The sequence below is a fragment of the Elgaria multicarinata genome, chromosome 1 (genome assembly GCF_023053635.1).
Source record: "Elgaria multicarinata webbii isolate HBS135686 ecotype San Diego chromosome 1, rElgMul1.1.pri, whole genome shotgun sequence".
Taxonomy (NCBI): domain Eukaryota; kingdom Metazoa; phylum Chordata; class Lepidosauria; order Squamata; family Anguidae; genus Elgaria; species Elgaria multicarinata.
The window spans coordinates 45,125,001-45,152,743 of record NC_086171.1 but is presented as its reverse complement, the minus strand read 5'-3'; the positions used below and the strand labels follow the sequence as shown (position 1 = coordinate 45,152,743).

Sequence of the window (27,743 nt, the reverse complement as noted above, 5' to 3'; positions counted from 1 at the left end):
TTTCCGCCGCCTTCGCCGGGGCCAAAGAGAACGAAACAGGAGCGAGTGGGTTGGATGTAGGAAAGAGGGAGGAGGGCGCGCCTTAGCGGCTCCACTCCTGTAGGCCCCGACCCAGCAACGCAGCGCCACCCAGTGCGGCTTAAGACCGGCCTCCTCGTCCCTCGGCTCCGCCTCGAAGGAGGGCACGGCCAAGGCTTGGTACTTCCTCCTCCCGCTTTACGGGCTTGGAAGTAGGGAAAAGGTCATAGCGAAGCGAACACCCTCCTTCTGCTTTTTAGTCAGCTCCAGCCACTGTTGTGACCGGACTTTGAGGGCCGGGGAGCGGCTACGACCGCGCCGAGGCCTCAGAAACGAGCGACAAGCAAGCGAGGCCTGGGCTATGAGGTGAGTCCTGGGGGGCTGTGAGGCATCCGAGCTTGCAAGGGTAGCAGCGCTGTTAGACGGGGGGCTCTGGGGCTGGACAGGCATCGTGCCAGAAAGTGGGGTGTGGTTTCGATGTGAATTGCCTTGAGGGGGTGGGGGGGAAGGGAAGGGAATGCCCCTCGATTAAGTTTCGTGGAAACTGTTCCCCTTTCTCCTTCTCCCTTTCCAATCTCTCCCCCATTAGTCACCTCCTATTATCACTTCTAGATCCAAAGACCTTTCATCAATAGTAAGTGCCTAGCTGTCAATGGCGGCCGGGGACAACTGTATTTGCAGCAAACAAACAAACCCTGCAAAATACACACACACACACACAAACACACACACACACGCCCTCTGCTTGTTATTATTATTATTATTATTATTTATATAGCACCATCAGTGTACATGGTCAACTAAAAATAAGATTATAACAACAGGTTCTTGTTCAGGCAAGGGAAACAAATTAGACACAAACCCTTAAAAACTGGGGTGTGCACATGCCTAGTTCCGGGACAAAGCAAGAAACCTGTTTCTTAATCGCCCTGAATGACAACACCATGAATTAGATTTCCATTCTGTGTAGCAAGTTTGGTCAAATGTAGGCAGGGCACATTATTGGGAATAGTTAAGTTACGTAGTGGTAAGTTCTGAAGTGCAGGTGCGCCCCATGGCAGTTGCCACAGACTCGCCCCCAAGGAGAGCCCAAAATTTCAGACGACAGCAGTCAACAAACCAGTTCTAACAGTTTTTATCTCCACCAGGAGCAGGTGTGTGTGTTAATTGCCCATTCAAGACCAAGCCACCCCAAAATACTTTTCATTTTATTTATTTAACAGATTTATATACTGCTTACTATATTTTAAAAGTATCTTTAAGCAAAGATGTATGTTTTAACATTTTATAACATTTTATCTATTCTTTTTTATATGACACACTTTTATACTCTGTGTATAACTTTTGTCTATGTAATTGGCTAAAACCTGTATTTGGTTGCCTTCAATAAATTGATTCAGTACAATAAATTATAGGCTTCACATAAAAATACTGTTTGCTGTAGATCAACATTATGGAAAACCAAGTGACTGATTCTTCTGAAGAGCGTACATTTCAGCACCAGAGTTCTCTTCCTTCGTTGCCAGTTCCTGCTCTTGATGAGTCTTTAAAGAAATACCTTGATTCAGGTATGTCCGTTTTTAATGATTGTTTAATAAACTTTTAATGTGGCTGAAGGTTAGGTAATTGATAATACTTGTTTTATCTTCATATACATTAAAATCTAAAGATACCAGGGAATTAGAAAATTTATGGCAGGGTGGGCAATTTATAACCCTCCAGATGTTGTTGGACTACAACTCTTGTAATCCATCACCGTTGGCTGTGCTGGCTAAAGTTGATGGGAGTTCCAGTCTGGAACATAAGAACATAAGAAATGCCATGCTGGATCAGGACAAGGGTCCATCTAGTCCAGCACTCTGTTCACACTGTGGCCAACCAGCTGTCGACCAGGGACCAACAAAGTAGGACATGATGCAACAGCACCCTCCCATGTTTCCCAGCAACTGGTGCACACAGGCTTACTACCTCGAATACTGGAGGTAGCACACAATTTCCTGGATGTCCCCTGGACCCCTTTTTGAAAATTGGTGTTACATTGGCCATCTTCCAGTCCTCTGGTACAGAGGCTGAGCTTAGGGACATGTTGCATATTTTTGTGAGGAGGTCTGCAATTGCATATTTGAGTTCTTTGAGAACTCTAGGATGGATGCCATCTGGGCCTGGTGATTTATTTGCTTTCAATTGGTCAGTAAGGTTGAGAATGTCTTTTGTCACCACTATTTGCTTCAGTTCCTGAGGCTCCCTGAAAACATCAGGAATCTGTCCTGGCATCGTCTTGTGTCTTCTGCAGTGAACACCAGTGCAAAGAATTCATTCAGCTTCTCTGCAATCTCCCTGTCCTTAATGACATTGTCATCCAATGGTCCAACTGCTTCCCTAGTTAGTTTCCTGCTTCTGATATATTTAAAGAATTCTTTATTGTTGGACTTCATATTATTAGCTATGTGCTCTTCAAAATGATTTTTTTGCATCTCATTGTTTTTTTGCATTGCCTTTGTGCAAGCTTGTGCTCCCTTTTATTTTCCTCACTTGAACAAGACTTCCATTTTCTGAAGGAAGCCCTCTTTTCTACAATAGCTTCTTTGGTACTGCTTGTTAACCATGCTGGTGGCCTCTTGGACTTGGTGCTACCTTTCCTAACCTGTAGAATACATTTTAGTTGAGCTTCTATTATTGCGTTTTTTGAGTAAGCTCCATGCATTTCTCAAGACTTAACCCTCTTGATTCCCCTTTTCAACTCTCTTTTCACCAGTTCCCTCATTTTTTTAGAAGTTTCCTCTTTTGAAGGCAAATGTGACTGTTGAACTTCCTGGGCAGTTTCCCACTTAAGTATATGTTGAATCTGATAGCACTGTGGTGACTGTTACCAATTGATTCAACAATATTAACATCTCATATTAGGTCCTGGGCAGCACCACTTAGGATTAAGTCCAGGGTTGCCTCCCCTCTGGCCGATTCCATGACCAACTGTTCTAGGGCAGTCATTTAGGACATCAAGAAATTTAATCTCTTTGTCAAGATTGGAATATGCATTTATCCAGTCAATGTGAGGATAATTGAAGTCACCCATTATTTAATGCGACCCCGGAATTAGCCCTTTTGCACATATTCAAAGATACCAATGAACTTTTACTAAAAAGACTTTAATAGGATTCTTGCTGATAGCAGCCAAATTATTAATAGCCAGATGCTGGAAAAACGCAATAGGATTGACGATACAAAAATGGTACAATATAGTATGGAAACTTGCATTATCAGAAAAATTAACAAAAAATGAGAGTGTCGAAGGGACAGAAAAAAGTGGAAACTTTCACTGCTGATTGGTGGGACTTCATTACATACACAACTCAAGATGATGTGACAATACAAGTCCCAGCTGCCTTTCAAAATTTGTGGTTTCAATTAAAAAAAAAAGTATATTGATAGGAAATTGAACTTACCTGTATGAGCTCAAAATTATTATTTTGTATATTTCTGTATCTTTCTTGCTGAAGTTAACATCATAACAAAATGTCATGTATGGTTTGGTATATTTACCCATGAAGTTGTATTAAAATTGTTTGTAAAATTGTTTTTAATATTGAAAATCAATAAAAAAGTTTGTAAAAAGAAAAGAAAAGAAGTCACCCTTTATTACAACACTTCCTCGTTTGGAGGCCTCCCTGATTTCGTTTTCCATCTAAAGGTCAGCCTGATCATTTTGGTCTGGGGGACAGTTGCACAAGTTACCATCTCTACTTTATACATTGCTAGAGGAAGTGCATTGATGCCAATTTATTAGGTTATTTTTATCTATATTCAAACTCCTTTTAGTTTAATGTGTTTAAAAGTTTCACTAGACTAAGATCAAGCAACTTTTCAGACCTTTTCAGCCCATCATTAATGACAATTTGCAGGCTATCCTAGCCTATGGGAATTCTATAGGAATTCATGCATAGTTTCTGATAACAAGGAGAAATAACATATTTCACACAGCCATATATTTGATAACAAGGAGAAATAACATAGTTTCACACAGCCATATCTTTGGGCTTGAGATGGGCTTGCCATTTTAGTTTCAGTTGCTAGAGAGTGATGACTTTCCAGGCTGGTTTACCCAGGCATCTGCATCACATTATTACTAAGTTCTTGTTGACTTTCAGCCAGATGTGTGAACTGTCGCTGGCTGATATGAAATATTTATTTATTTTATGTAAAAATTGTATCCCACATTTTAAAATAATAATAATTCAAGGCAGCTTAAATGAAAATCTGTTTGTGTTAATTAATCTTTCATAGGTCATTCACACACATAAGACATCATTTGATACTACAGAGAGGAATATGCAAATGTGAACTATGCCTGTGTTTGTTCAGAGTCTCATTTACTTTTAACTGTTAGGTGATGGTCTCTGTAGCAGTTTATGTTTTTTTTTCAGCAAACCAATTTAGAACAACTTTGTAGCATAAATACAACTTGAAGAAGAGATATAAATGTGTTCAAATCATTTTTTAAAATCAAATAAACCTTTGTGCTTTACAGTGAGACCTTTCCTAAATCAAGAAGAATATCAAAGAACTCAGGATATAGTAAAAAGGTTTGAAAATGGGATTGGGAAGGAACTGCAGCAAAAACTGCTCGAAAGGGCTAAAGTGAAGAGGAATTGGGTATGTTTCTAAGAAATCTTGCACGTTTCCCCATCTAAATGCATGCTGATACCAGTTTTCTAACGTACAATAATAGACAAGAAATGACGCAGGGCTTATGTTTTAGAAATATCAAGTATTCGAATCAATGCTTTGGCCTTTACTAATATTATTACATCTCCACTTCTGGGAAGAATCAACCATAATAACAGAGTCTTCAAGATCAAACACTCTTATGTGAAAATCCAGCACAAGTCTGCTCACCAACCCAGTCGATCCATAATATTTGGCTTTATTTTACTCAGTCAATAGGATAAACTGAGTTGTCATGCTGTGTTCAGTGGACCATATTCCCAGGCAAATGCACGCAGAATTGCAATCTAAATTTATCTAAAACCAATGCTTTGTTTTAATTAAAGCAGCCACAATAATTTCAACTTATTCAGACACAGGCTGTTTGGCTGTACTTTTGAGTCCTGCATTTAAAAATCCATTTTATATAAATCGGCTTGTGATTTTTTTAACTATTTCAGCCAAGTTCATACCATTTCGTATATAGGGACAAATCCTCCTCATTTCCTGTTTGAATTGTATAGAGCTCTTTATGGGATTTTAGAAGGTAGAGATAGTTTTAAATGTTATAGGCAAGATTTTCTAAAAGTTCACATATCAAGTATTCAAAATTTGTTTAGATCTGGGATGATCATGCTTGTTACATTTTTGCAATTTAGGTTAGTTTGGTGGCTAGGAATGGACAATTGGAAAATAGTTTGGAGCACATTGAGATTCCAACATAAGGGTTTTTAGCAATAAAAAATCATACTTTGCTTTTATTTTCATTTTTATTTTAGCAACGAAAATTCATAGTATATTCATAAAACTACATACTGCCAAATGGAAATGTAATTTTTCATTCAGATACTTTACAAATGTGAGTGGGGAGAAAAGAGGTGGGGGGAGATATAACTTAACATTTCCAGATTCTATAAATGAGATAAATGTCTGATCATCACATGCTGTATGCTGACTTAGGTTTTTAATGGCTACAAATATTAACAAGGGGAAATTATGGTTTGTCCTGTGGTGGCATATTTCAGTAATTTTTATCCAGTCATCTTTGGATGTGCCAAACTACTCATGCTGTTCTTTGGATTTCAGCCATGAAGTATTGTTACTTATCCTGGGACAGTGGAATAGGACACAGATCTAAATAAATAGCATAGCTGTGCTAAAAAGCATTACTTTACTAACTGCTTTTTCTTTTCAGCTGGAGGAATGGTGGCTGAATGTGGCCTATCTTGATGCCCGTTTACCAACACAAATCTATTATAATTTTGGAGGGCCAGCCCCGTACATTGAACATTACTGGCCACAGAAAGAAGGGACACAAATAGAAAGAGGATCCATAAATACATGGCATACCTTGAAATTCTGGGAACTATTGAGAACGTAAGAGAATTAAAAGCAATATGTAGTAGTTCTAATAGCTATGTGCAATTACTGGTCATGTTGTTATAAAAGTTTCTAAAATTCATTGATAAATGTAGTCACATTTGATTGTTTGGAGTTGAAGTTCTATGTCGAATTACCCCAATAAACTTCGTAGGACTTATTTTTAAGTAGACATGTATAGGCCTTCCTCTAAGGCCTTTCTGACCCCAAGCAGGAACTACCTTCTCTCACACTGGAGTCTGCTGCCACCAGGACCTTTAAGGCTCATGCCCAATCCTTTACTCAGCCCCTCTATCTTCAAGGACACACAGACTTTACTTCATAACCTTGCACTTTCCCCTTTATTAACTCTAGGGTGACCATATGGAAAGGAGGACAGGGCTCCTGTATCTTTAACAGTTGTATTGAAAAGGGAATTTCAGCAGGTGTCATTTGTATATATGGAGAACCTGGTGAAATTCCCTCTTCATCACAGCAGTTAATGTGCAGGAGCTATACTAGAGTGACCAGATTTAAAAGAGGGCAGGGCACCTGCAGCTTTAACTGTGGTGATGAAGAGGGAATTTCACCAGGTTCCCCATATATACAAATGACACCTGCTGACAACTGCCAAAGATACAGAGCCCTGTCCTCCTTTTCATATGGTCACCCTAATTAACTCTCCCTTATGCAGCCATGAGCAGGGCGTATGATTTTTTAAACAAATAAAGCTTTATTAATTAGAATAATAAGTAGTTGAATAATAAACAAATAACTCTTAAATGGCTCTATCAATACAAATTCTTTCATCCACAACACACCAAAATCCTCTCACGTCCACCATAGACCTTCACTGTATACTCACTTAGCCTCTCCTTCTCCCCACCCCCTAACTCTACTAGACCATTTCCATATCTGCCTCACATGGGCACAGCACCCAGTTTATATAACACACACATACTTCACACCCTCCTTTTCACTCTCAGCCAATCAGCTCAGACCTGCAAATCCAGCATTCTCACCCTAGAGATACTTATCAGACCATAGATCTATAACAAGTACACACACAGTTACACACATAACCTCATTATAGACAAGCATGTAACGTCACAGATGTCATTGGTAGCATAATACAGAAGGAACCCAAAGGCCTTGGAGTCCAGTCCTCTGACCTAAAGTTAGAACTGCTGAATACTTCCTGTAGATTAAGGCTGCTGAAATAAGTTCCATTGGATTCATGCACACTGCTTTCAAATAAGCATGCGTGATCTCAGGCTGTTATCTGCATACACCAAGTGAATAAAGGGCATCTCGCTAATTCTGAAGGACCCAAGCACCTGATCTGCAACTCATACTACACAGAAATGCAGTACACCTTCCGACCACGAGCTAATCTCATTTGCAAAAGATTCCTTCCTGATGTCAATATGGTAGTCATTTAGATCCTAAGTTTAAAACACACGTTTTTCAATGAAACTTTGCTATCTTACACATTTTGTTGTCTTCATTGCAGAGAAAAGTTGCCTGTACATAAATCTGGTAATATTCCTCTGGACATGGACCAGTTCCGAATGCTGTTTTGCACCTGCAAGGTTCCAGGAATTACACAAGATTCCATTGCCAGTTATTTCAGGACAGGTAAACCAAGAGTCTATTTAGATTGAAAGAAAATGTTTATGTTGCATATACAATATTCATTGTGCAGATAAAGTGCTCAACAATTATATTTAGACCACTGGGAGAAAAATGTGGGATGAGGACTCCTCCCTCTCCCACATCACCCACCTGCTTTAGATCTCATTGGGGCAGACCTGTATTGAAGGATATGGGTCGTCTGCTGTCCTGTATAGTTGACCCCAAGAATTCCGCAAACCTTCCTTGGTGATTCCTGGAACCTAGTTTTCAGCAGGCTGTCTGGAGTGCGGTTCTGATATAGGGCAGTGGCACATGGGCCAGATGCAGGAGGCGTGGTCATGAACAGGCCAGGTACTGGATCAGGTAAACAGGAGCTGAGGGCCAGAGGCAGGAGACATTTTCACAGACAGGATGGAAGTAAATTCCAGCAAGGTGAGGGTCTGTGTTGTTACCCAGCCCAGCACAGAAGAAAGGGCTTGTACAAGGTTAGCACCCGGGCCAGTACTAGACTCGGGTCCATCCTGAAGCCCAGCTGTGCCCTTGGCCTATGGAACCTGGTCTAGTTGGTCAAGGGCTCATTACTGGGGGCACAAGAGGTAAGAAACTGCAAACTAGGCAGAGGAGGCCCTGTTCAAGACTAGCCCTCCCCCTTGGTGCCTTATACACAGTCCTTATAGGTGCATTTCATGGTGCTGCTTTTTATATCTATTGTAATTTCTCAAACGTTAATTTGAAGAGTTTTTCAGTTTTATGGTCTACTGTATAGTTGTGTACATTATTAACTTTATTCTGCACGCCCTAAAAACATGTGAGTGGGGGTGGGTGGGTTAGCCAAAGTCCACAAAGTTTAATATGAACACAAACTTATCTGTGTTATGTAATCTTGCCATTAATGGTAGAGGTTTCATAGAAAGTTAATAGAAGTCCCGGAAGCCTTTGAAAATTACCACTTGGGGTGGTAAACCTATGCATACATTAACGTAGTTGATCCATTTGAGCGTGAAATGAATAGAAATGCCGTTGTGCACATGCAGGACAGGAAACTTCTGACCAGGTACTATGTAAATGATTTTTATATTAAATTTTATGTGGTTTTTTTTTAAGGTTTTAATCTTTTGAGAGAGCTTTGCCTAGAGGGTGGTACAGAAATGCAATAAATGATAATAATCTTTATAGTCACACCCACTCATGTTGCTTACCTTGGCCTGTTGCCGCTGCTGTCTTCATTAGCCTCTTTGTGTTGGTGTTTGTAATACATAGTGTGGAAATACCTCCTTACTTTAACATCCTTAAAGGAATAATGGAACTGTCTGCCTCACCCATAAACCCACATCCATCTGTCAGGGTGCTAACCCATAATTGTGTGCTTGAGGCAGGTGAAGGGAGACCATTAGGAGCAGGATCATCGAGCTGTGGGAATGAAGACATCTCAAGCCCAGCACATATTCCTGTTTCCTGACACGGCCCTTTACACTTATCCCCCTTGAAGAGCCAGTGAATTGGGAGAACACAGATGCCCGCTCCCACTTCTAGCTTTTCTTCATTGTTGGAAGACAAGGGAAAGAACATCATTCTTCAGGGACAAGAAGGCTCCAGATCAACCAAAGAACTGCTTTTGTGGGCTGGCATCTTTATTATGGGCCCATCTGCAGTTCATTCTGCTTCCTCAATCTGGACAAAAGGCCTAGAACTTGGACCATACCATCAGCCTTCAGGGACCAGCCAACTCTTCATTATTACTGCTACTACTATACTTCTGATTGATTGATTTATAAAGTGTTCAAAGTATGTTATCCCAATAATCCTTACAACAGCCCTGTAATAGCGCTCCGAAACCTTAAGACGGACAGGGGATTCCGGGGGCAGGGAGGGATGATCCTTCCATTTCCCCGGGATAACCGGGATGGCTTTTAGCCCGATTTTTCCTGCGGTCTCGGGATGTCCTGAGACCCCGGGAGGTGTGTGCAGCCGTCCCGGTTTCATCCCAGCTCCTCACAAGGAGCCAGGAACCAGGCATAGGACACGGAGCTCTTCAAGCACTCCGTGCCCATCAGGGGTAGGGAGGGGAGCGGGGTCATGGGTTTTTGTTTCTGTTTTTTAAAAAATGGCGGGCACAACGTCCTCCTTCCTCCCTGGATGTCGCACGCCGCGTGTGGACTGAGGGGGGAGAATCTCACGATCAGCATATCGCAAGATCCTCCCCCTCCCCTCTCCTCCCCTGGTGTAGACATGCCCTTAGAGACAGCAGCTCACTGAAGACCAACCAGTGATTTCACATCTCAGCACACATGCGCATTCTAATTTTAGCTTTCAGTTGTAAGGCTCTTTGGGAGTCAGTCTTGACTAAAAAGTGGGTTATAAATATAAAACATTTTTGTTTGTCTAGTAAGAGAAAGCATAACTAGATGCCTTTTAAGACTGCAATCTTAAGCATACGTCTGTGAGTAAGGTTCATTGGACACAGAAGGACTTCTGAATAAACATGAAGCCATTGGGGCTGCAAGGCTATAATCCTTGAATAATTCCTTAGGCGTAAGCTCCACTGAACTGAATCTTAATTTCTGGGTAAACATTTTATAAAATCCTGAATCTCCTGTCATATTGTCGCAATATGATATTGCCTTTCTGTCCTCATTAACAACACAGTAGCAATTTCACTGTATCATGTAATGGCCTCCTTTTTACACTAAGATGTGTGAAGTTCATTCCCTCCTGCTTGGCTCTTCTCTCTAGTTTAAACAAACCAAAATGGAAACGAATCCTCTTTCCTCAACTGTCACCAGCATCAGCCATTCCGGCTGGCTGTACAGATGAGAAGGCAACCAGAGCCATTTCACCTGCCCTGCTGAAAGAATTCCACGTCCCATCTTCCCTCCCCGTTCTTTTATTCCTTGTGTGTTGGGTTTTTTTAAGATTGTAAGCCTGTGGGCAGGAATCTTTTGTTTCATTTTGATCAGATGTAAGCTGCTCTGGGTGCCTTTTTAGCTGAGGAGCAGCAAAAACATACTTGAAAATAACTACATAAAGTGGGAGCGAAGAGGCAGCGTGCCAGCAGTGTGCCAGTCATTCACAGCAAGCCAGGAGTCTCCAGAATCCTGGCTTCCCACTGTGCGCTTACACGGCCCATTATTGAAAGAGGCTGTTGTATTGGCTTCCTCTGTTGCAGCACCTTAGCTGGCATTTCGTGATGACTGCATGGCTTCATACGGTCTTTCCTTTTCTTCTTCCAGAGAGTGAAGGTGAATGCCCATCTCATCTGGTAGCTCTGTGTCGAGGTCGCATTTTTGCATTTGATGCTGTGCATGATGGTCATATCTTGAGCCCACCAGAGATTATGAGGTATATTTAGAATAATATGAATTAAACGTCTGTAAGTTACACATGTTTGTTTTCATGTAGATTTTTGGAATAAGTTACCCAACTAATACTTGCATTGTGAATATGCTTTTGGAAATAGCCTCTCTGTGTCCATTGAGGGAATATTTCGGAAGGAAGATAATACATTTTTAAAGGACTTCTGTGCAAGCCCTATTGTTTTCTGTGTTGTCTTCCTGTATTTTTCCCTAGACCTTTTTGTGTATGCTGTTGGGATTTATTTATTTATTTGCAATAAAATGTGATTGTCAGACCAGTATAGACAGGCAAAGTGATATTGATGCTTTTAAAGATTTTCTGTGCCTTTAAAAATTCCCTCCTTCCAGCATCTGCTCCTTTTATTGCCTCCTGTTCAGTGTAGGGGTGAAGTTTAGTAATGAGTTGTCCTGTAATTAGTCAGCTTCTACTCCTCATAGGGCAGACTTCAATTACTGATTTATTTCAAGAAAATTAAAGAAAGGGAACAAGTGATTAAATCCCACCTCCCTAGGGAACAAAACAGATAATTATAAGGTGAGTTTCTGGGTTGTGTGTGTGAAATGGGTACAAAATACCTTGGAGCACTTACCAATGGTAGAGATAGTCCTCCCAGCAGCTGCCAGTTTCTCCCATCCTCTCTCAACAGCTGTGGTCGTCCTTCTGTCCAGCAGCGGGAGGGAGAGAGGGAAATACCAGCTACCAGGAGGATTCACTGCCATCACCTGTAAACACCCCACCATCTTTCAGTAAACCCAGGGAAATGGTTCAAAGGCCCTTCTGGTTTCTCCCCTCCAAATTTTGAGCCAAAAGGTCTCAACTGAATTTAGAACTTTGGCCTGGTTCATGCATAATACTAATTCCTGGTTTATTTAAGCCATGGTTTGTTAGCCTACCCAAGTTCGGTCTGGCAGATGATTTAACAAACCATGGTTTGTGAGTGTGGTGTTGAAAATAGGTGGGGGCATAGTTTTAATTCCACTTTCCACTGATTGTAATAAAGCAATGCCTCAGCAGCACTAAAAGGCCTTAGTGTGGAATCCACTTTAGACATATATTTAATTTACTATTCTCAGAGGGCATCAATCTACATGCTACAGAGAACAGTTAAAAGTACTAAATACTTCTTTAAATAAAACCTCCTGATTTGAAATAGATTATGAGCTAGAAAAAGAGAATACCAGATATGGGCACACTGAATGTTGAGATGTGAATAAATGTTTTAAAGCCAAATTGACAGCAAAATCCTTTGATTATATGTCTGCCTCCTGGAAACTGTGGGGAACTGAATCGTTCTACTTGTTTTGGGATGCTTCCAGGGAATGGCTCTTAGTGCTACCATTAAGAAGGCCTTGTGAAGCTATTCTGTCTTTTCTTCCTTAACGGATTTTCTGCTGTAAGAATAAAAATGGAAGAAGTGATGGGAAGTGTGTTGTTTAGAGCCCCTTGAAAAATTCTGTGAATGAGGCAGAGCGATGGTATAAGGAAAGCCTTTTCTGGAAGCACGCTCTGTCTCCCGGGTAGTTGTAAAAGAACCGGACCCGAAATGGGTTCAGAGCTTGCATGTAGTCAATTCTGCAGGCTGTCCTGTATTCCTGGTAGAGTTGACAGCATGTGAGCATGGCGAATGTGGGCAGGATGGCCTGGAGGAAAGGGCAGTGGGAACTTAATTCAGTTCCAAGCTCTGTTTAAAGTTCTGTATGTTCACAGGCATAAGACAGAGAAAATTTACCTTAGCTGATACTTTGCATCTGAACTGCGGTCTAGTTTTAATTTGTTCCTCGTTTCTAATCCTGCTTGAAGGCAACTTTCCTACATCCAGAAGAGGTGCCACAATGAACCTGAGGGGCCAGGATTGGCTGCCTTAACAACTGAGGAAAGAACCCCGTGGGCAAAGGTTGAGAAACTTCATTTCTTCCTTAGTGGGCATAGACTACAGTTTGATAGGTTCTTTGATGTTTAGACAGCATTTCTCTTGTCTTCTAGACACATGACTATCTGATCAACCTTGATCCAAAGAACCTGTCCCTGTTGGAAAAAATACAGAGCAGCTTGTTTACAGTGTGCCTAGAGGAAGCAAGTCCTCAGGCTAACCCTGAAGATTATACAGAGGTATTTACATAATATCAAGTTCTATGACATTCTTAATTGTATTTGGCTGACCTTTATGCATCATAGAATAGTGGAGTTGGAAGGGGCCTATAAGGCCATCGAGTCCAACCCCCTGCTCAATGCAGGAATCCACCTTAATGCATCCCTGACAGATGGCTGTCCAGCTGCCTCTTGAATGCCTCTAGTGTGGGAGAGCCCACGACCTCCCTATGCAATTGGTTCCATTGAAAGCTTTTCCTGATGTCCAGCTGGAATCTGGCTTCCTGTAACTTGAGCCCATTCTTCCGTGTCCTGCATCCTGGGATGATTGAGAAGAGATCCTGGCCCTTCTCTGTGTGACAACCCTTCAAGTATTTGTAGAGTGCTATCATGTCTCCCCTCCTCAAGGGTAAACATGCCCAATTCTTTCAGTCTCTCCTCATAGGGCTTTGTTTCCAGAACCCTGATCATCCTTGTTGCCCTCCTCTGAACCCCTTCCAGCTTGTTACTTGAATAATTGCAGTAGGACAGGTCAAATGGCTGGCTCTTCCCAACATCATCCTCTCCCCAGTATTCCCACAGTGCAACTTGCAGTGTGCTACAGAGAGTGAGTGAGTGAAGGAATTAAAGTGCACAGCATCACAGCAAGTAGCTCCAGAGCAGATGGCACATTGGAGAAGAAGACAACATTCTCCACTAGGGTACTATTCCCAATATGTTGCAACAACATAGGCGTGCAGGTTAATTCTGTACGTGTTTATTCAAAAGTAAATCCCACTGTATTTCACGGGACCTACTCCCAATTAAGTGTACATAGAACTGCAGCCTTAGTGTTTGTCTCTTTTAAAACTTGGTTTCATACAGCGGCTGTTCATTAATGTTTTGTTTCTGCAGGCTGTAGTAGCTAGGGGATTATAAGACTCTGAAGATTATAGGACACATTCCCCATATTGGCTGGGGAAGGCCAAGAGTTGTGCGAACTTTTTCTGTCTAGACTTGCATAGGATCATACGTAACTGTGGGATTGCTCTGGTCAGGCAGTCACATTTTATGAGGCAGTTATTTGAAGCACTAAGCAATATAAATTATGACAGGAAAAGACATGTCTCCAAACCCAGGGGCATATATGATAGACATATGCCAAGGATCAGTCTGGCATATTCTTGTGTGTTTGGAGACATGCATCTCCCTTTACAATTGTTACTGCGACACAATATTGGCTCTTTGCAGCACAGTCCTATGCATATCTACTCAGAAGTAAGCGCCATTGACTTCAGTAGGACTTAGTTCTACATAAGTGCATTTTGGATTGTGACGTAAGTCTTTATCTATAAGAGCTGATGAGCAGAGGAGCTGCGTTTAAGGTCCTGTTAGTTTGTTCTTTCATTAACTACATCTATACGCCACCCTTCTGCTAAGACACTCAGGGTGGTTCGCAATTTAAAATAAGTGCTTACAATATCAGAGTCATGATAGAAAACTGAAAAGGAATGGAAGAGGAAAATAAGCAAATTAGGTTGCAATCCAATGCATGTGTAGACAGAAAAAAAAGTCCTACAACTCCCATGTTGGGAGTTACAGGACTTTTTTTTCTGTCTACACATGCATTGGACTGCACCTTTAATGTATGAACTCTTTTATACTGTTACTTAATGAAGTTACATCATGACTAGGTGCAGTGGTGGCTGCGTGAGGCAGTTCTGGATGGGAAGGAGCGAAATAGCTTTTGGGGACCTTGATGTCTCCCATTACCCTCAGATGAAGCTTGGTGAAATGGGAACTTTATGATTTCAGTTGGATGTTTCTATTGATTTTTCCCAAACACTCTAAGGGTAGCTGATGTGGCAGATTTTTTCTTCCAGAGCTCATAGTGTTGGTTCTTGATTTAGGTCACCAGGTTGTCGCTAGCGGGAGATCCGACGCTGCGCTGGGGAGACAAATCCTATAACTGCATTACATTCTCAAATGGAACAATTGGCTCAAACTGTGATGTAAGTGGGGTTTTTATCTGTGACATCAGCAATGCTTTATATTCCTCAAAATCTTGGCCTACGTATTTTTGAGGTGGGTGGAAGTGTTATGCGTCTTTGGATAGCAGTTTCAGTGCCAGCACTCCGCTTTAGCAAATATGTTAAAGATCATTAGTTTTAAAACTAGTAAGTGCAGAGAACACAGATCGATCCAGATTTAGATGTGTACAACTGGGCTGGCAAAAGTGGAATTCCTCGCACTCTCTTCCCCTGGCAGTCCCCCTCTCCCCCGCCAAATGCTACACAGAGGGTCGAAGGCCCTGCTAAATGGGCCATGTGGTGGTGCGAGCACTGAAGGGGAAGGGGGGAATCCACTGAAAACTGGGTGGAGATTTCTGCTTGATTTTCAAGATCCCCTTTTTTCCTGCACTGTAGCCTATCCCATTCAGCAGGATCCCCTGACCCTCGGTGTAGTGATTTGGGGGGCTGGAGAGACTGCCATGTGGAGGAGGGCGTGGGGAGGTTTGCTTCCCCCTGCACTGTTGCATGTGCCTAAATCTGGATCCAGCCCAATGTGTGAATCTATAAAGAGTTTCCTTAATTTGATAGGGTGCTACAGTCTGAGGCCTCTAGCTGGCTATTACATATTAGATAAGAAAGAAGCACAATAACATTACACAGCTGACAGTGCATACCTGAGAGACATTTGCAGAAGAAGATTAGACATCAATAAGTTCGGCCCAGTCTCATTGCTCTACACAGTAATTTTTATATTATGTGTGTTCCAGCATTCCCCTTTTGATGCCATGGTTTTGGTCGTCCTCTGTTCTTTCATTGATTCCAAAATCATTGAAACAGAGGGAAGATGGAAGGTATGTAGTAATTGTTATGGTTCATCCTTTTCTAGTTGATATAGTCCCTCTTCTGTGGAAATGAATCTCAGGGTTCTCTCTTTAATATTATTTTGAAATGAAAAAAAATAGGGATCAGACAAAGTGCGTGATATCCCTTGGCCAGAGGAACTTGTCTTCAGGTTGGATCAAAAAGTGCTAAAAGACATTGCTCATGCGAAGGAGAAGTATAACAAGCAGGTACGTTCTCTGCATGTCTCTTTCTGGAAGTTTTGCATCCTTGCTTACCTGGTTGGGTGGTGGTCTTTGTTTCTGGCATATGAGAGGGGAGGCGGGGAGGCAACAGGAAGCCTGCCCTTTGATGCGTGGCCAGTGGCTGACTAATTCAGCTTGTTACCTGACTGTGCTGCGACTCAGGCTCCCCCCCGAGAACCAGTTAGTTGTGACAGATGACCACTGGGGGTGGGACCCCGATCTGAAAGGAAACTTTGCCCCTCTGGCCTGCTCTTAAGGCATGAAATAAGGAGGTCTGCCTGCCTGCCACACACCCAGTTCACAGAAACGCTGCACAGTATTGGTTTGCGCCTTGTTGGGCCTGAGATTACTGGCACCCCCATCAGTATGATCCCAGCATGGTATCGGTCAGCAGTCAGGCGCCTGATGCTGTATCCTTGCCCTGTCAAATTCTGTGAGCCGCAGCCGATACAGATGTGGCCATTTTTTACACACTTCAGCTTCTGTGTTGTTCTTGGTCCTGCCCCACGCCATGCTGCAGGCACAGTCGCTGATGCCTAAGGCTGCAATCCCATACATACTTACCTGGAATTAAGTTCAGTTGAACTCGGTGGGTCTTACTCCTGGGTAGACAGGTAGAGGATTGCACTATAAAAAGGGTTTTAATCATTTCAACCAATCGTTTGGTTGCAGTAGGAGTGAGTAACCTGTTCCCCTCCAGATGCTGTAGGACTTCAACTTCCATTAGCCTCAAATGGCATAGCCAGTGGTCAGGAATGATGGGAGTTGTAACCCACAAACACCTGCAGGGCCACAGATTCCCCACTCCTGAATTAAAGGCTTTTGCCCTGCTCTAAATGGAGCTGAGGAAAAGCACTTACGGGGAAGCTGGCAGCAGCCGTGAAAAAATTGACTGCTCACAATGCTGCCCAAGCTGCCCTCTGTGTTGGGAGAGAGGAAGAATATGCAGAATAGCAGGAAGGAGGGCGCCTGGCAGCTTTTGCCTGTTGTACCTGCAGGTGCACAATTAGAGAGGCTTGAAGCCAAGCAAGCTGTTGTTTTCTCCACAGTTCTCCCAACCCAAAAGAAGAGATTCTCCTACGTTAAAAAAATGTTGGCGGGCTCTTTAAATGTCCCCATAGACAAACTTCATAACTGCCTTTATCTAAGTGAAAGGATACACATGAGTCCCTCTGGCTTCATCTCCATTGAATCCAGTTGTGCTACACAAAGAAGAAATTAGAATAGTCAACTGGATACTGTCGAATTTGGAATAGGTGATTGGGTTTGCCACTGCCCCCCCCCCCTTACTTCATTTTTCTGTCTTTCAGGCATCCGACATACAATTGGTGAATTATGCCTTTACATCCTTCGGCAAAGCATTAATCAAGAAACAGCGGCTTCATCCTGATACATTTGTTCAGCTTGCTCTCCAGCTAGCTTATTATAAACGTCATGGACAGTAAGGAAAAGTTTATTATCCCAGGCAAAAAGCTGAGCATACAGTATCAAATAACTTTTATCAGTTTACTGTCTTAATCAAATTCGTATAGGGTTGGATTCAGATTTAAAGGAGATCCTCTTGGATCAGTAGCATGTAAGTTAGACATGACTGCCATAAGTCCCATGACTTTAGTGGCCCTGTTTTAAGCGCAACTACGTCTGGATCCAATGCATTATGTGCAATTTGATTAGTAACTTGTCCAAAAATGTCTCTTATCCACACATCCTATGTACCCTGAAATTCTCATGTAAATAACTACCCTTCACAATCCTCTCCACCTTTCAGCACAGGCTAATGCTACAGAATTTGGTCCCTTCGCTGTCCCTTTTACATTTCTGTCCCTTCACTTAGCCAGGCTCTCTTACCTTCCAGGTGTTTTTATCTGATGCGGTTTTGTTTTATATGTTTTGTTTTGAATAGTTTAATTGTAAAAGGCTGGATAGAAATAACAACAACAACTAATAATGGGCCTGTTCAGATGACACATTAAGCCAGGGTTAGGCTGCTAACCCTTTTGCAGTAAATGGTTAGCAAGCATGTTTAAATTGTGGTTAGGAATGGTTCACATGACACGCTCAGCTGTAATGTGTAGCTCAAAATGCTTAACCACCGTGGCTTCGGGTGTTGTCTGAAGAGGGTCAATAATAACAATGTGCAAAAACTGGAACGGAACTTCTTGGGCTTCTTTGGTTACAAAATATTTATTTATTTATTTATTACATTTTTATACTGCTCGATAGCTGAAGCTCTCTGGGCGGTTCACAGATAGTAATAATAAATAGTATTAATAATGAGTAATAATAAATAGTAATAATAATAGTAATAATACTTTTTAAAATGCTGTTATTTTAAAAAAATAATTTAAAAAATAATTAAAATGAAACAACTGTAACCAAAGTTCTTGGATTTCTCATGTGTCCTTTGGTTACAAAATAGCACCTGATGCAAATGGATGGCAGAGTATTGATATGTCTGTCTACCTCCTGCGGTTTTTGTATCACCCCTTTAAAAACTAAGCTCATCAACCTTTCAGTAAAAAGGTTCTTTGTCAGAAGCTAGTTATCTGTCCATAACAGAAACTCCCAAAGTTTATGTTTATGTTCTCTGTATAAAAACCCTAAAACTCTAAATTGAGTCAAAATATAAGCAAATGCAGAGTGGTGTAAGATGATAGCAGTAACTGTGTAGAAATTAACTTAAATTCAAAAGAATATTAGGCTATAGAGAAAGACTCAGAGTTCAAGTCAAAGGTATGTCAACATACGAACAATACTGGTTAATGCTGGTTAATACTGTATACTGGTTAAGCAAGAGCTGGAGGTGCCATGCTGAGTACTTTGTAGACTGATCTAAAAAATAAGTAATTAATGTGTATATGCCAAGAGTTGCAGGCATGTTAAGATCTTCTGATAGCCGAGGACATAATACTTGATGGCTTAAAGCAGCCTTCCCAAAACTAGGGCCCTCCAGATGTTTTGTGCTACAACTCCCAGGGTTCTTGACCATTGGCCATGCTGGCTGGGAGTTGGAAGTCCAAAACATCTGGAGGGGAACAAGTTGGGGAAGGCTAGCTTATAGGATCAAGCCCTTTATCCTCATGTTTCTGTGTCACATGCTATAGTTCAGGGGTCCCCAGTGCAGCACCAGCAAAACTCTCTCCTCTCTACCCCCTTCAAAACAATTGTTTTAAGAAAAACCTTGGAAAATGTTAGGGCAGTCTTCTTTCTCTCCCATCCTGGCCTCTAGCCTTGCTCCCTTTTCCCTTCTACACCTTTACCTTGCTCTTTCCCTCTCCCAGCTTTTAGCCTTGCTCTTTCTCTCCTCTCTACCCCTTTGCCTTGCTTTTTCTCTTCCCCTGCAGCCTCTAGCCTCACAATTTCTCTCTCCCGTCCTTCTTTAGCTCACTTTGGACGAACTGGGAGCCCACAACAGCCTATGACCCTGTTCAGATGATACACTAAGCCACGGTGGTTAAGCATTTTGAGCTCAACATTATGGCTTAGCATGTCATGTGAACCATGACAGCGTGTCAGGTGAATCATTCCTAACCACGGTGGCTACATAGCCATGGTTTAAACATGCTCACTAACCATTTGCTGCAAAAGGGTTAGCGGTCTAACTATGGCTTAGCGTGTTGTCTGAACAGGACCATCATGTGACTAGCCACATCCTCTATGGGAGCCATTTTGTAGTGGTGCCCAGAGCAGTTTCTCACATTCCCAAATGTACCCAAGGAGGTAAAAAGATTGGGAACTCCTGCTATAGTTAATCCCTTTACATGCAGGTTTGGCTCCTGTGAAGCAAAAGTCTGTCATCGCTTCTACCCTACTGACTGAATATTGGCTTTTCAGATCAGTAGGGTATACCTTCTTCCAAATTCTATCCTTGTATACAGCCTCACGACACTTTCCGTAACTTCCATGTCTCTCTCTGTGAGTCAATAGTGGGTACAGATAGATGACTGCTTATCAAGAAATAATTTAGATATAATTTTTAATGTCACCATGTGGGGGAAGCTGGTTGTGTGTAATGTTCTGTCAAATGCCGAGAGAAGATTTTATCACTTCTCTGCCTAAGTGGTAAGATTATCCTGACAACAAGATAAGGTGCTTCATGTGACCAACTTCAGGTGTTTAGGTACGTCTGGTTTCAAATACGCAGCCATGAAGCTTAGTAGATGACCAGTAATTGGGTCAGTCAATGTCTCTGCCTGGCCTCCCTCAGGGTTGTTTTGAGGGGGAGGGGAGACCATTTAAGCCACCCTGAGCTACTTGGAGAAAGGGTGAGAAAAAAATGTCATAAATAAATGAACACATCATAGCATGATGCCACTTTTAAATGGTCACCTACATTCACCCTTGGAGAGGACTGGAAAGTTCTTATTCTCTTACATTAGCCAAAACTTTAATAAGATCTTTCATTTTGCTAGATGGTTTTTTAAAATCATTCACTCATTATCCTGTGATTTGATATAACTCTCACACAATTTGCTTCTCCTTCAGGTAGAGCGATATCTTACCATTTGTAATTGTCCTAATATTCTTTTCTAGCCCAGGTTGCTGTTATGAAACTGCTATGACCAGACGTTTTTATCATGGCCGGACAGAGACTATGAGACCGTGCACTGTGGAAGCAGTTGAATGGTGTAAATCCATGCTAGATCCAGCCTTTGCTGTAAGTTCTCATTAATGATGATGATGAAGATGATGTACTACAGCTAAAAATACAGTAAAATCCCCCCACATCCTGCTTGCTTTGTGTTGTCAGTATGAAGAGCAGCTCTGACTCAGAGCTGTCTTCAAATTTGTGTGTAACGACGGTCAAAATTCAGCAAAGATAAGCCATATTCCCTTGATAATTATATATTCTCTCCTTTCTTTCATTCACTAGCTTTCTACTTGGCAGAGAGTATAGATACTAAAGCAATTCTGTTACGCAATATGCAGAGTTTGCTGGAATTCCTTTTTGAGACAGGAGATTGAATCCCTTCCTCATGGGATATGCAGCGTCCCCTGTAACAACAGAAATGATGATACTGTAATTTGAATTCCTTATTTGTAAGTTGGACAGTGATAGATCTCTCTTCTTTGATTTGTTATGTAGTGGCAAGAATTAGAAATCTGGGACAAAATTAGGAAATGATTTGCTTCTCCAATTTTTCCTTCTCTCTTCCTCCTGTTTTTTTATATTCCCTGGACTGTTGTGTCTTGCTTGCATTGATCACACTGCAGAAATCCCGTAGGGCTCTGCTCTAGTTTCTCACAGTGCAGAATTGTTGCTGAACAAACATCCTAAGATGATGTAATAAAGCTGTGAACTGCTCATCCCTTTACAGAGCTGACCTCGTGCCTTTTTTTAGTTTGGTGTCTTCAGTCTTGATGAGGTCACTCTCTCTTTTCTCATATTTAAGGGTCTTTTCACATTATCAGCTTTAAATGCAAAAAATGAGCAGTTGTTATCCAATGACTGCAGGCAGTCCAGAACTCTTCCCTAAAGATATTATTTGGTTTTCTTTTCTTCCTTTCTTGGAGAAGATTTTTTCCCCTAGGAGTGAATTCACTAGATTTTGGCCCTGGGGAAAATATGGCATTTCCATCCGGCACCACATTCATTTTTCTTGCCATATAAAATGTGTTCATATGCATCCGTTTAAGAACATAAGAACTCTGCTGGATCAGAGCAGGGACCTGTGTCTTTGATGCAAACGTGTATGTTTTTTTCAACCGCTCAGCCACAGGTTCAGGTACCATGCGCACAGTATGTGAACCGCCCAGAGAACTTCGGCTGGGCAGTATAGAAATGCAAAAAATAAATAAACAAGGAAACGCTGCAACATTTTGTTGTGGGGCCCCACTTGTAGTCCTTCTAATGACCAGCTGGAATGGAAGCTGTTAGGGGAGGGGCCAAGTAGTTGGCCTCCCAGCTGAGTGGAGAGAGTGATCCCTGCTTCCTGTCTCTTCCTCTGCTGCACAAATGGCAGCTGATCTCTCAGCTGAACTCATGGAATGGGCTGGGCTGTCCTGTCCCTCTCTCTCTCTCTCTCTCCAAGGGATGGCAGATGAAACAGCTATCGTATGTGGATTGCATATTGCGCTGATGTCTTTGAATGGGGGTTGTGAGGCTTTTGTATAAACGCCGCCTAGATAAGACCTCTGAGACTGGACTAAATGCACGTACTGCTAAATAATAAAACAATAAATGCTCTGTTGTTTGTGCATGGATTTTCCTTTCATCTCTGCAGGCTAGGACATTTCTGTGAAAAGGTAGCGTGGTAGTCTTGCTAACTGATATATTTTTAGCCCGGCAATTGTTCTAAACTGTTGTATTAACTACACAGTTTTCATTTGTTTAAAGATTACAGGTCACAAGCAGTGACGTGGAGTAATTTCAAATGGCTTTGAGGAAATGACCGGGATGTACCTTTTTCCTTCTGCTTCATGTTGCTGCCCGGAGCTCCTTGATGGAGAAAGAACTTTCAGATCTCTGCTTCGGTGCTATAATCACATGGAATTATTTTGGCTTTTCTTTTTTATGCAGCCCAGCCAACGAAAACAACTTATGCTGAAGGCATTTGCAAAGCACAATAAACTGATGAAAGAGTGTGAGAATGGAAGAGGTAATTTCTTTTTGCTGCCTGTCAAAAGGTTTCCCCCCTCCCCACCCTTTGCGACAGGTCAGGGCTGGTGTTTTCCCCCTGGACCTCCTTTTAGGACATGCCGACCTGGCATGTTCTGTAATTCAACCTTCCATGCCTTGGAAGCAGCAAGCCTTATGCTATGAGATCTCTGTTGCTGGCATCCCTTCCTGCACAGCGTTGTACTCTAATCCGGAAGTGAGGAATTTCTTCCAGCCCAAGGGCCAAATTCCATTTCAGAGAAACTCTCCAGGGCTGTAATTGCAGTGATGGGCAGGGCCAAAGGAGCAGCACCGAAAATACCATTTTTTTTAAAAAAATATTCCAGCATATTGCAGCTTAAAGCTCATACTGACAGTAACTAAGCCTTGGGAGAGGCATTTCAGCCTTTTAACAGTTTCAACCTTGTAGAATGGAGAGAAAATGGCACAAAGGCTACTAAGGCACAGTGTGATTGGTGGTTGGGGGAAAGGGATGGAAGAAGGGCCGTGACCATCTTGAGCATCCCTCTACCCTCCTCTTGCTGCACTTAAGAGGCTGGCAAGTGGAATGGATCAAAGTTTGCTTGTTGAACCATTCTTTGCTCACTACATGGGGTGGGGGGAACCGAAGAAAATCCGCAGTCAGCCATTGAGACCAACCAAGTGGGAGAAAACTGCATGCCACGTTTTAAAACAAAACATTTTTTTTATTATTTCTCTTGGCAGGATTTGACCGTCATCTTTTAGGCCTCATGCTTCTGTCCAAAGAGCACAGCCTTCCTATGCCAGAGCTCTTCTTAGATCCTGCTTTCACTAGAAGGTATTTAAAAGCATTTTAATAACCCCCAGGTGGTGAGAACAAGGGGCACTCTGGCGACCCGGCACACCATTCTGGAGCAGCAGTTCTTTATCAGGGTCCACAGGGTGAAATTGGACATGCAGCAGTTCACTGTAGTGGCCAGCAATGTTGTTGATGGGGCCACTTTTAAGCACGTAAGAAGCGCCCTGCTGGATCAGACTAAGAATCCATCTAGTCCAGCACTCTGTTTACGCAGTGGTCAACCAGCTGCTCATGGCACCCTCCCACCCATGTTCCCCAGCAACTGATGTACATAGCCTTACTGCCTCTGATTCTGGAGGTAGCAAATAGCCATCAGGAGTAGTAACCATTGATAGCCTCCTCCTCCAGGAATTTGTCTAGCCCCCTTTTAAAGCCATCATAGTCCCAGGAGAGGCTGAAGAAGCATGTTCTCTTTTAAAGGTAAGAAATATCATTCCTGGTGCCTCTTCAAGCCATTGCTCTGGGACCAGGGATGGGTGAAGGGAAATGGTTTCTGGGTGTAGGTAACTCCCCTCCGATTCTGAGGCCACTGGGAGCGTCTAGAGGAGCCAAACCCTCCTTGACAATGTTGATGGGTAAAGCACATTCTCTTTCTCTAGGGTGGTCTTCTAATCTTAAAAGTGAAAGCAAGTGTGTATTTGTTTTACTCTGCTTCGGGACTGAAACAGTTTGTTCTGTTTTCAATTCACAGCGGGGGAGGCGGAAACTTTTTGCTTTCGACTAGCCTGGTTGGCTACACCAGAGTTGGGGGAGCTGTCGTTCCAATGGTGCACGACGGTTATGGCTTTTTCTATAGAATTAGAGATGACAGGTAAGGATGCTTCTAGCACTACTCTACGGAGTTTCATCTGTGCACGTCAGAGGCAGGCCCTGGTAGTATTTCCACCTGGAAACTAGAGATCACTGCCTGCCCTTGCAACCAACCTTTGACTGGTGTCAGTATAAAATATTCAAAGAGCAGGTGACAGATTGCTGAAGGAATGGGAGGCAAAAATGGGAGAGTAATTGTTATGTACAGTGATGGTAAAAAAGGATAGCTGGTTCTGGCTGTGTGATAATGAGGCAGCAGTGGCTAGTGTAGATATACTATCTTGAGAGTATATTTGAATTGGGAGACCTCGATTTGAATGATGCCCTGCTTAGCGACTTACATGGTAGCTTCAGTTCACCATCTTAAAAGTGAGACTAGGAACCAGCTATTTCCCATGATTTATTATGAGGACAGGCAACAAAAAAGATACGTAACGTAGCACATTAACAATGGTCCACTTTTATTATGACGAATTTTTAAAAGTTTGTCTTGTCTGTTTGATATTTCTAGATATCCTTCCAACAAAAAATGTTCACAGGTGGCTTATAAAAGCTTTAAAAAAGCAAATGTAACACAGATCCAATTAAAACCACAAATAGCTATAAATTAAAAGAGCATAAAACACCGAAGTGTAAAATGTCCAGCTAATTCCCAAATGTGTGGTGAAATAAACATTTGTTTGCCTTTGAAAAAAGAACAGGGAAGAGCATACGCAGGCTGAGGTGAGGGCATGTTTGAGACCTTTTGGGCTACCACTGGAAAGCTAAGCTGCTGGTAGATGGTAATCTTACCTTCCTAGAAGAAAGAGCCTAGAAGGGAGCTGTATCTTCAGATCATAAGGAGATATCCATAGGGTAAGTTTCTCCCTGAGGTGCCCAAAGCCCAGACAGTATAAGGCTCTAGAGATCAAAAACTGGTGCTTTGAATTAGGCCTTGAAACGTTCTGATAACCAAAGCAGATATTTCAGAACAGACGCCATAATTCTTTGACACTGCACACCCTTTGCATTGAAGTCAGTGTTCCAGAATTCAGAATTGTTTTATATCATGCGTGCTCTTTTAAAATTGTGATGTTATTTAGGTGCTCAGCAGTTTCATATATTTACAGCTGGAAATCTGTATTGGTTTGTAAATTGACATTTATCTAAACAGCTGTGTTTAATCTTCCTGCTAATAGGATTGTTGTGTCCTGTACCGCCTGGAATTCGTGCCCAGAAACAGATGCAGAAAATCTGTGTAAGATTCTATTCCAGTCTTTCCAGGATATTGTCAAATTGATGACCACAGCCCAGCTGTAGAAAAGATACTGAAATTATGGTGCCTTTAATCTATATATGTGCATTATCATATATACAGAACACTTGAGGAATGACCGTATTGGTCAAGGAGAGTGTTTAGTGATAGTTCACAACATAGGCTAGGCAGGAATAATACAAAACCTTTTAAATGAGATTTACTGCAATAACAATGCAATTTTCCTTGAAGACGTTTGCAACAGAAATGCAAAACATGACAAATTCTCAGTAGAAACTATGCAATCTTAAACTAAGCCTCAGCAATGCAAGCATGATTGAATTAGTGGGAGTTTAGAAAACAGTTTAGCCTAATTGTTTTTATGACCTTCTTAGTGATAGAGGTACAGGAAGATTCTATTCAAATGACCCTGGTTTATATCAGTGGTGCATATACTGTGTATCTTAGAGCAGCATTTGCAGGAATAATGGATCATGCTTCTTCTCTAAAGGAGATGCTTACCCTGTTTCCCCGAAAATAAGACAGTGTCTTATATTAATTTTTGCTCCCAAAGATGCGCTAAGTCTTATTTTCAGGGGATGTCTTATTTTTCCATGAAGAAGAATACGGTACACATTTATTGTTGAACAAAAAAAAAAGGTCTTATTTTTGGGGGGATGCCTTATATTACAGCGAGAGGCAAAACTGGAAGTAGGTCTTATTTTGGGGGGATGTCTTACTTTCGGGGAAACAGGGTATCATGACCTTTAGCATTTCTAGCTTCTAAAGTAATCAAGAAAGGTGTTGGAATACCTGGAATTATTGATTTTTGTACTTTTTAGCTGCTGTCCTTTATATAATGCAAATTTTGTAACTCAGAGGCTATTCTCTAAACAAAAGCTTTGGATTGTGATAACTTGAGAAACCTGTTTTAAATTTTGTTTTTATCTTCCAAACAAAGAGCAGAAAGTGAAACCTTAACTGAAAGTTTACAATATATAATGTGGAAGTTAGAAACTGCTGCTTCATGTGTGTAGCTCAACAAGATTCTCAGGACTGCAGACTTCCTTGGCATCTTAAAAGGAGGGATTTGTTTTTATCAACAATGTATTTTCTTCTCTTTGAAATAAAGCCACCTTAAAGACCAGTAAGTGTTGTCTTGATTAATCTGTATGAACTTGCATTCATCCATTCCAAGATTGGCGGGTGCTGTGGAACCCCCTTCTTCCTTTCCCCTAACCCATATGGTGCTTTATTTTGTTTAAAATATTTCTACTCTGCTTTTCCACACACACAAAAATATTCCCAAGACCGCTAACAAGCAATTAAAAACAATATAAAACTAGCAAAAAATGCATAAAACACTAAAAATTCCATTTGGAGTCAAATATGTCTGTATGTAATTAACTAAAAGTCAATTTACTTTGCTCTTATAGTGTTTTGGACATCACCGCATAGGCACACACACACACAATATCAACTGCCTTCCTAAATTCGCATATTGGCCCAATTCAGTTATAACTGAAAACTGTGGTGAACCTCAAACTTGTGTGCTTCCCCATCTTCAACTCTTCCTTCACCTGTTGAGGGGAGGAAATTGAAACCTCCACTTCAGAATTAACCTTGGTTCCCTTTTATCTCTCGACTTGGGGAATTATGGTTTGTTCTAACTGTGTTTAATAACAAACCAGGATATCATCATTATTTATATCCCTTCTTTAAAGGATAGAAATCCTTCCAACATGGCTTGCAAGCAAAATCAAATACATGTGGTGTAGTGATTTCACAAAGTTAAAAAAAAAAAAAGTAAGTTATCCGGATCGTTTCCAGGGAGCAATTGAGGTCATTTGGCCTTGAAGATGGGATGGGTGTGTGAAGGGAGCAGGGTATAAAGTCTTCCTTTGCCTGTCTAGAAGAAGAAGAAGAAAAAGCCAGCTGTACGTGTTTTGAGGCAACTCTTTAACCATGGAAATGGTTCATGATTCTTCATTATAAACTGGGACACATTTTTTGCCGCAGCCCAGCTGGG

General features: G+C 41.7%; 1 protein-coding gene across 1 annotated transcript; it reads left to right on the top strand.

Moving 5' to 3' along the window:
- The first annotated feature begins 250 nt into the window (after positions 1 to 250).
- On the top strand, positions 251 to 26,861 carry CROT (carnitine O-octanoyltransferase). Its single transcript, XM_063127340.1, has 17 exons — positions 251 to 384; positions 1,463 to 1,586; positions 4,544 to 4,668; positions 5,915 to 6,096; positions 7,592 to 7,716; positions 10,944 to 11,052; positions 12,868 to 12,961; positions 13,051 to 13,176; positions 15,045 to 15,146; positions 15,914 to 15,997; positions 16,109 to 16,216; positions 17,542 to 17,672; positions 20,765 to 20,888; positions 22,752 to 22,830; positions 23,556 to 23,649; positions 24,362 to 24,481; positions 25,659 to 26,861. Exons 2-17 carry the CDS (start codon positions 1,472 to 1,474, stop codon positions 25,777 to 25,779), a joined length of 1,839 nt encoding a protein of 612 aa, XP_062983410.1. The 5' UTR covers positions 251 to 384; positions 1,463 to 1,471; the 3' UTR covers positions 25,780 to 26,861.
- Positions 26,862 to 27,743: the final 882 nt, after the last annotated feature.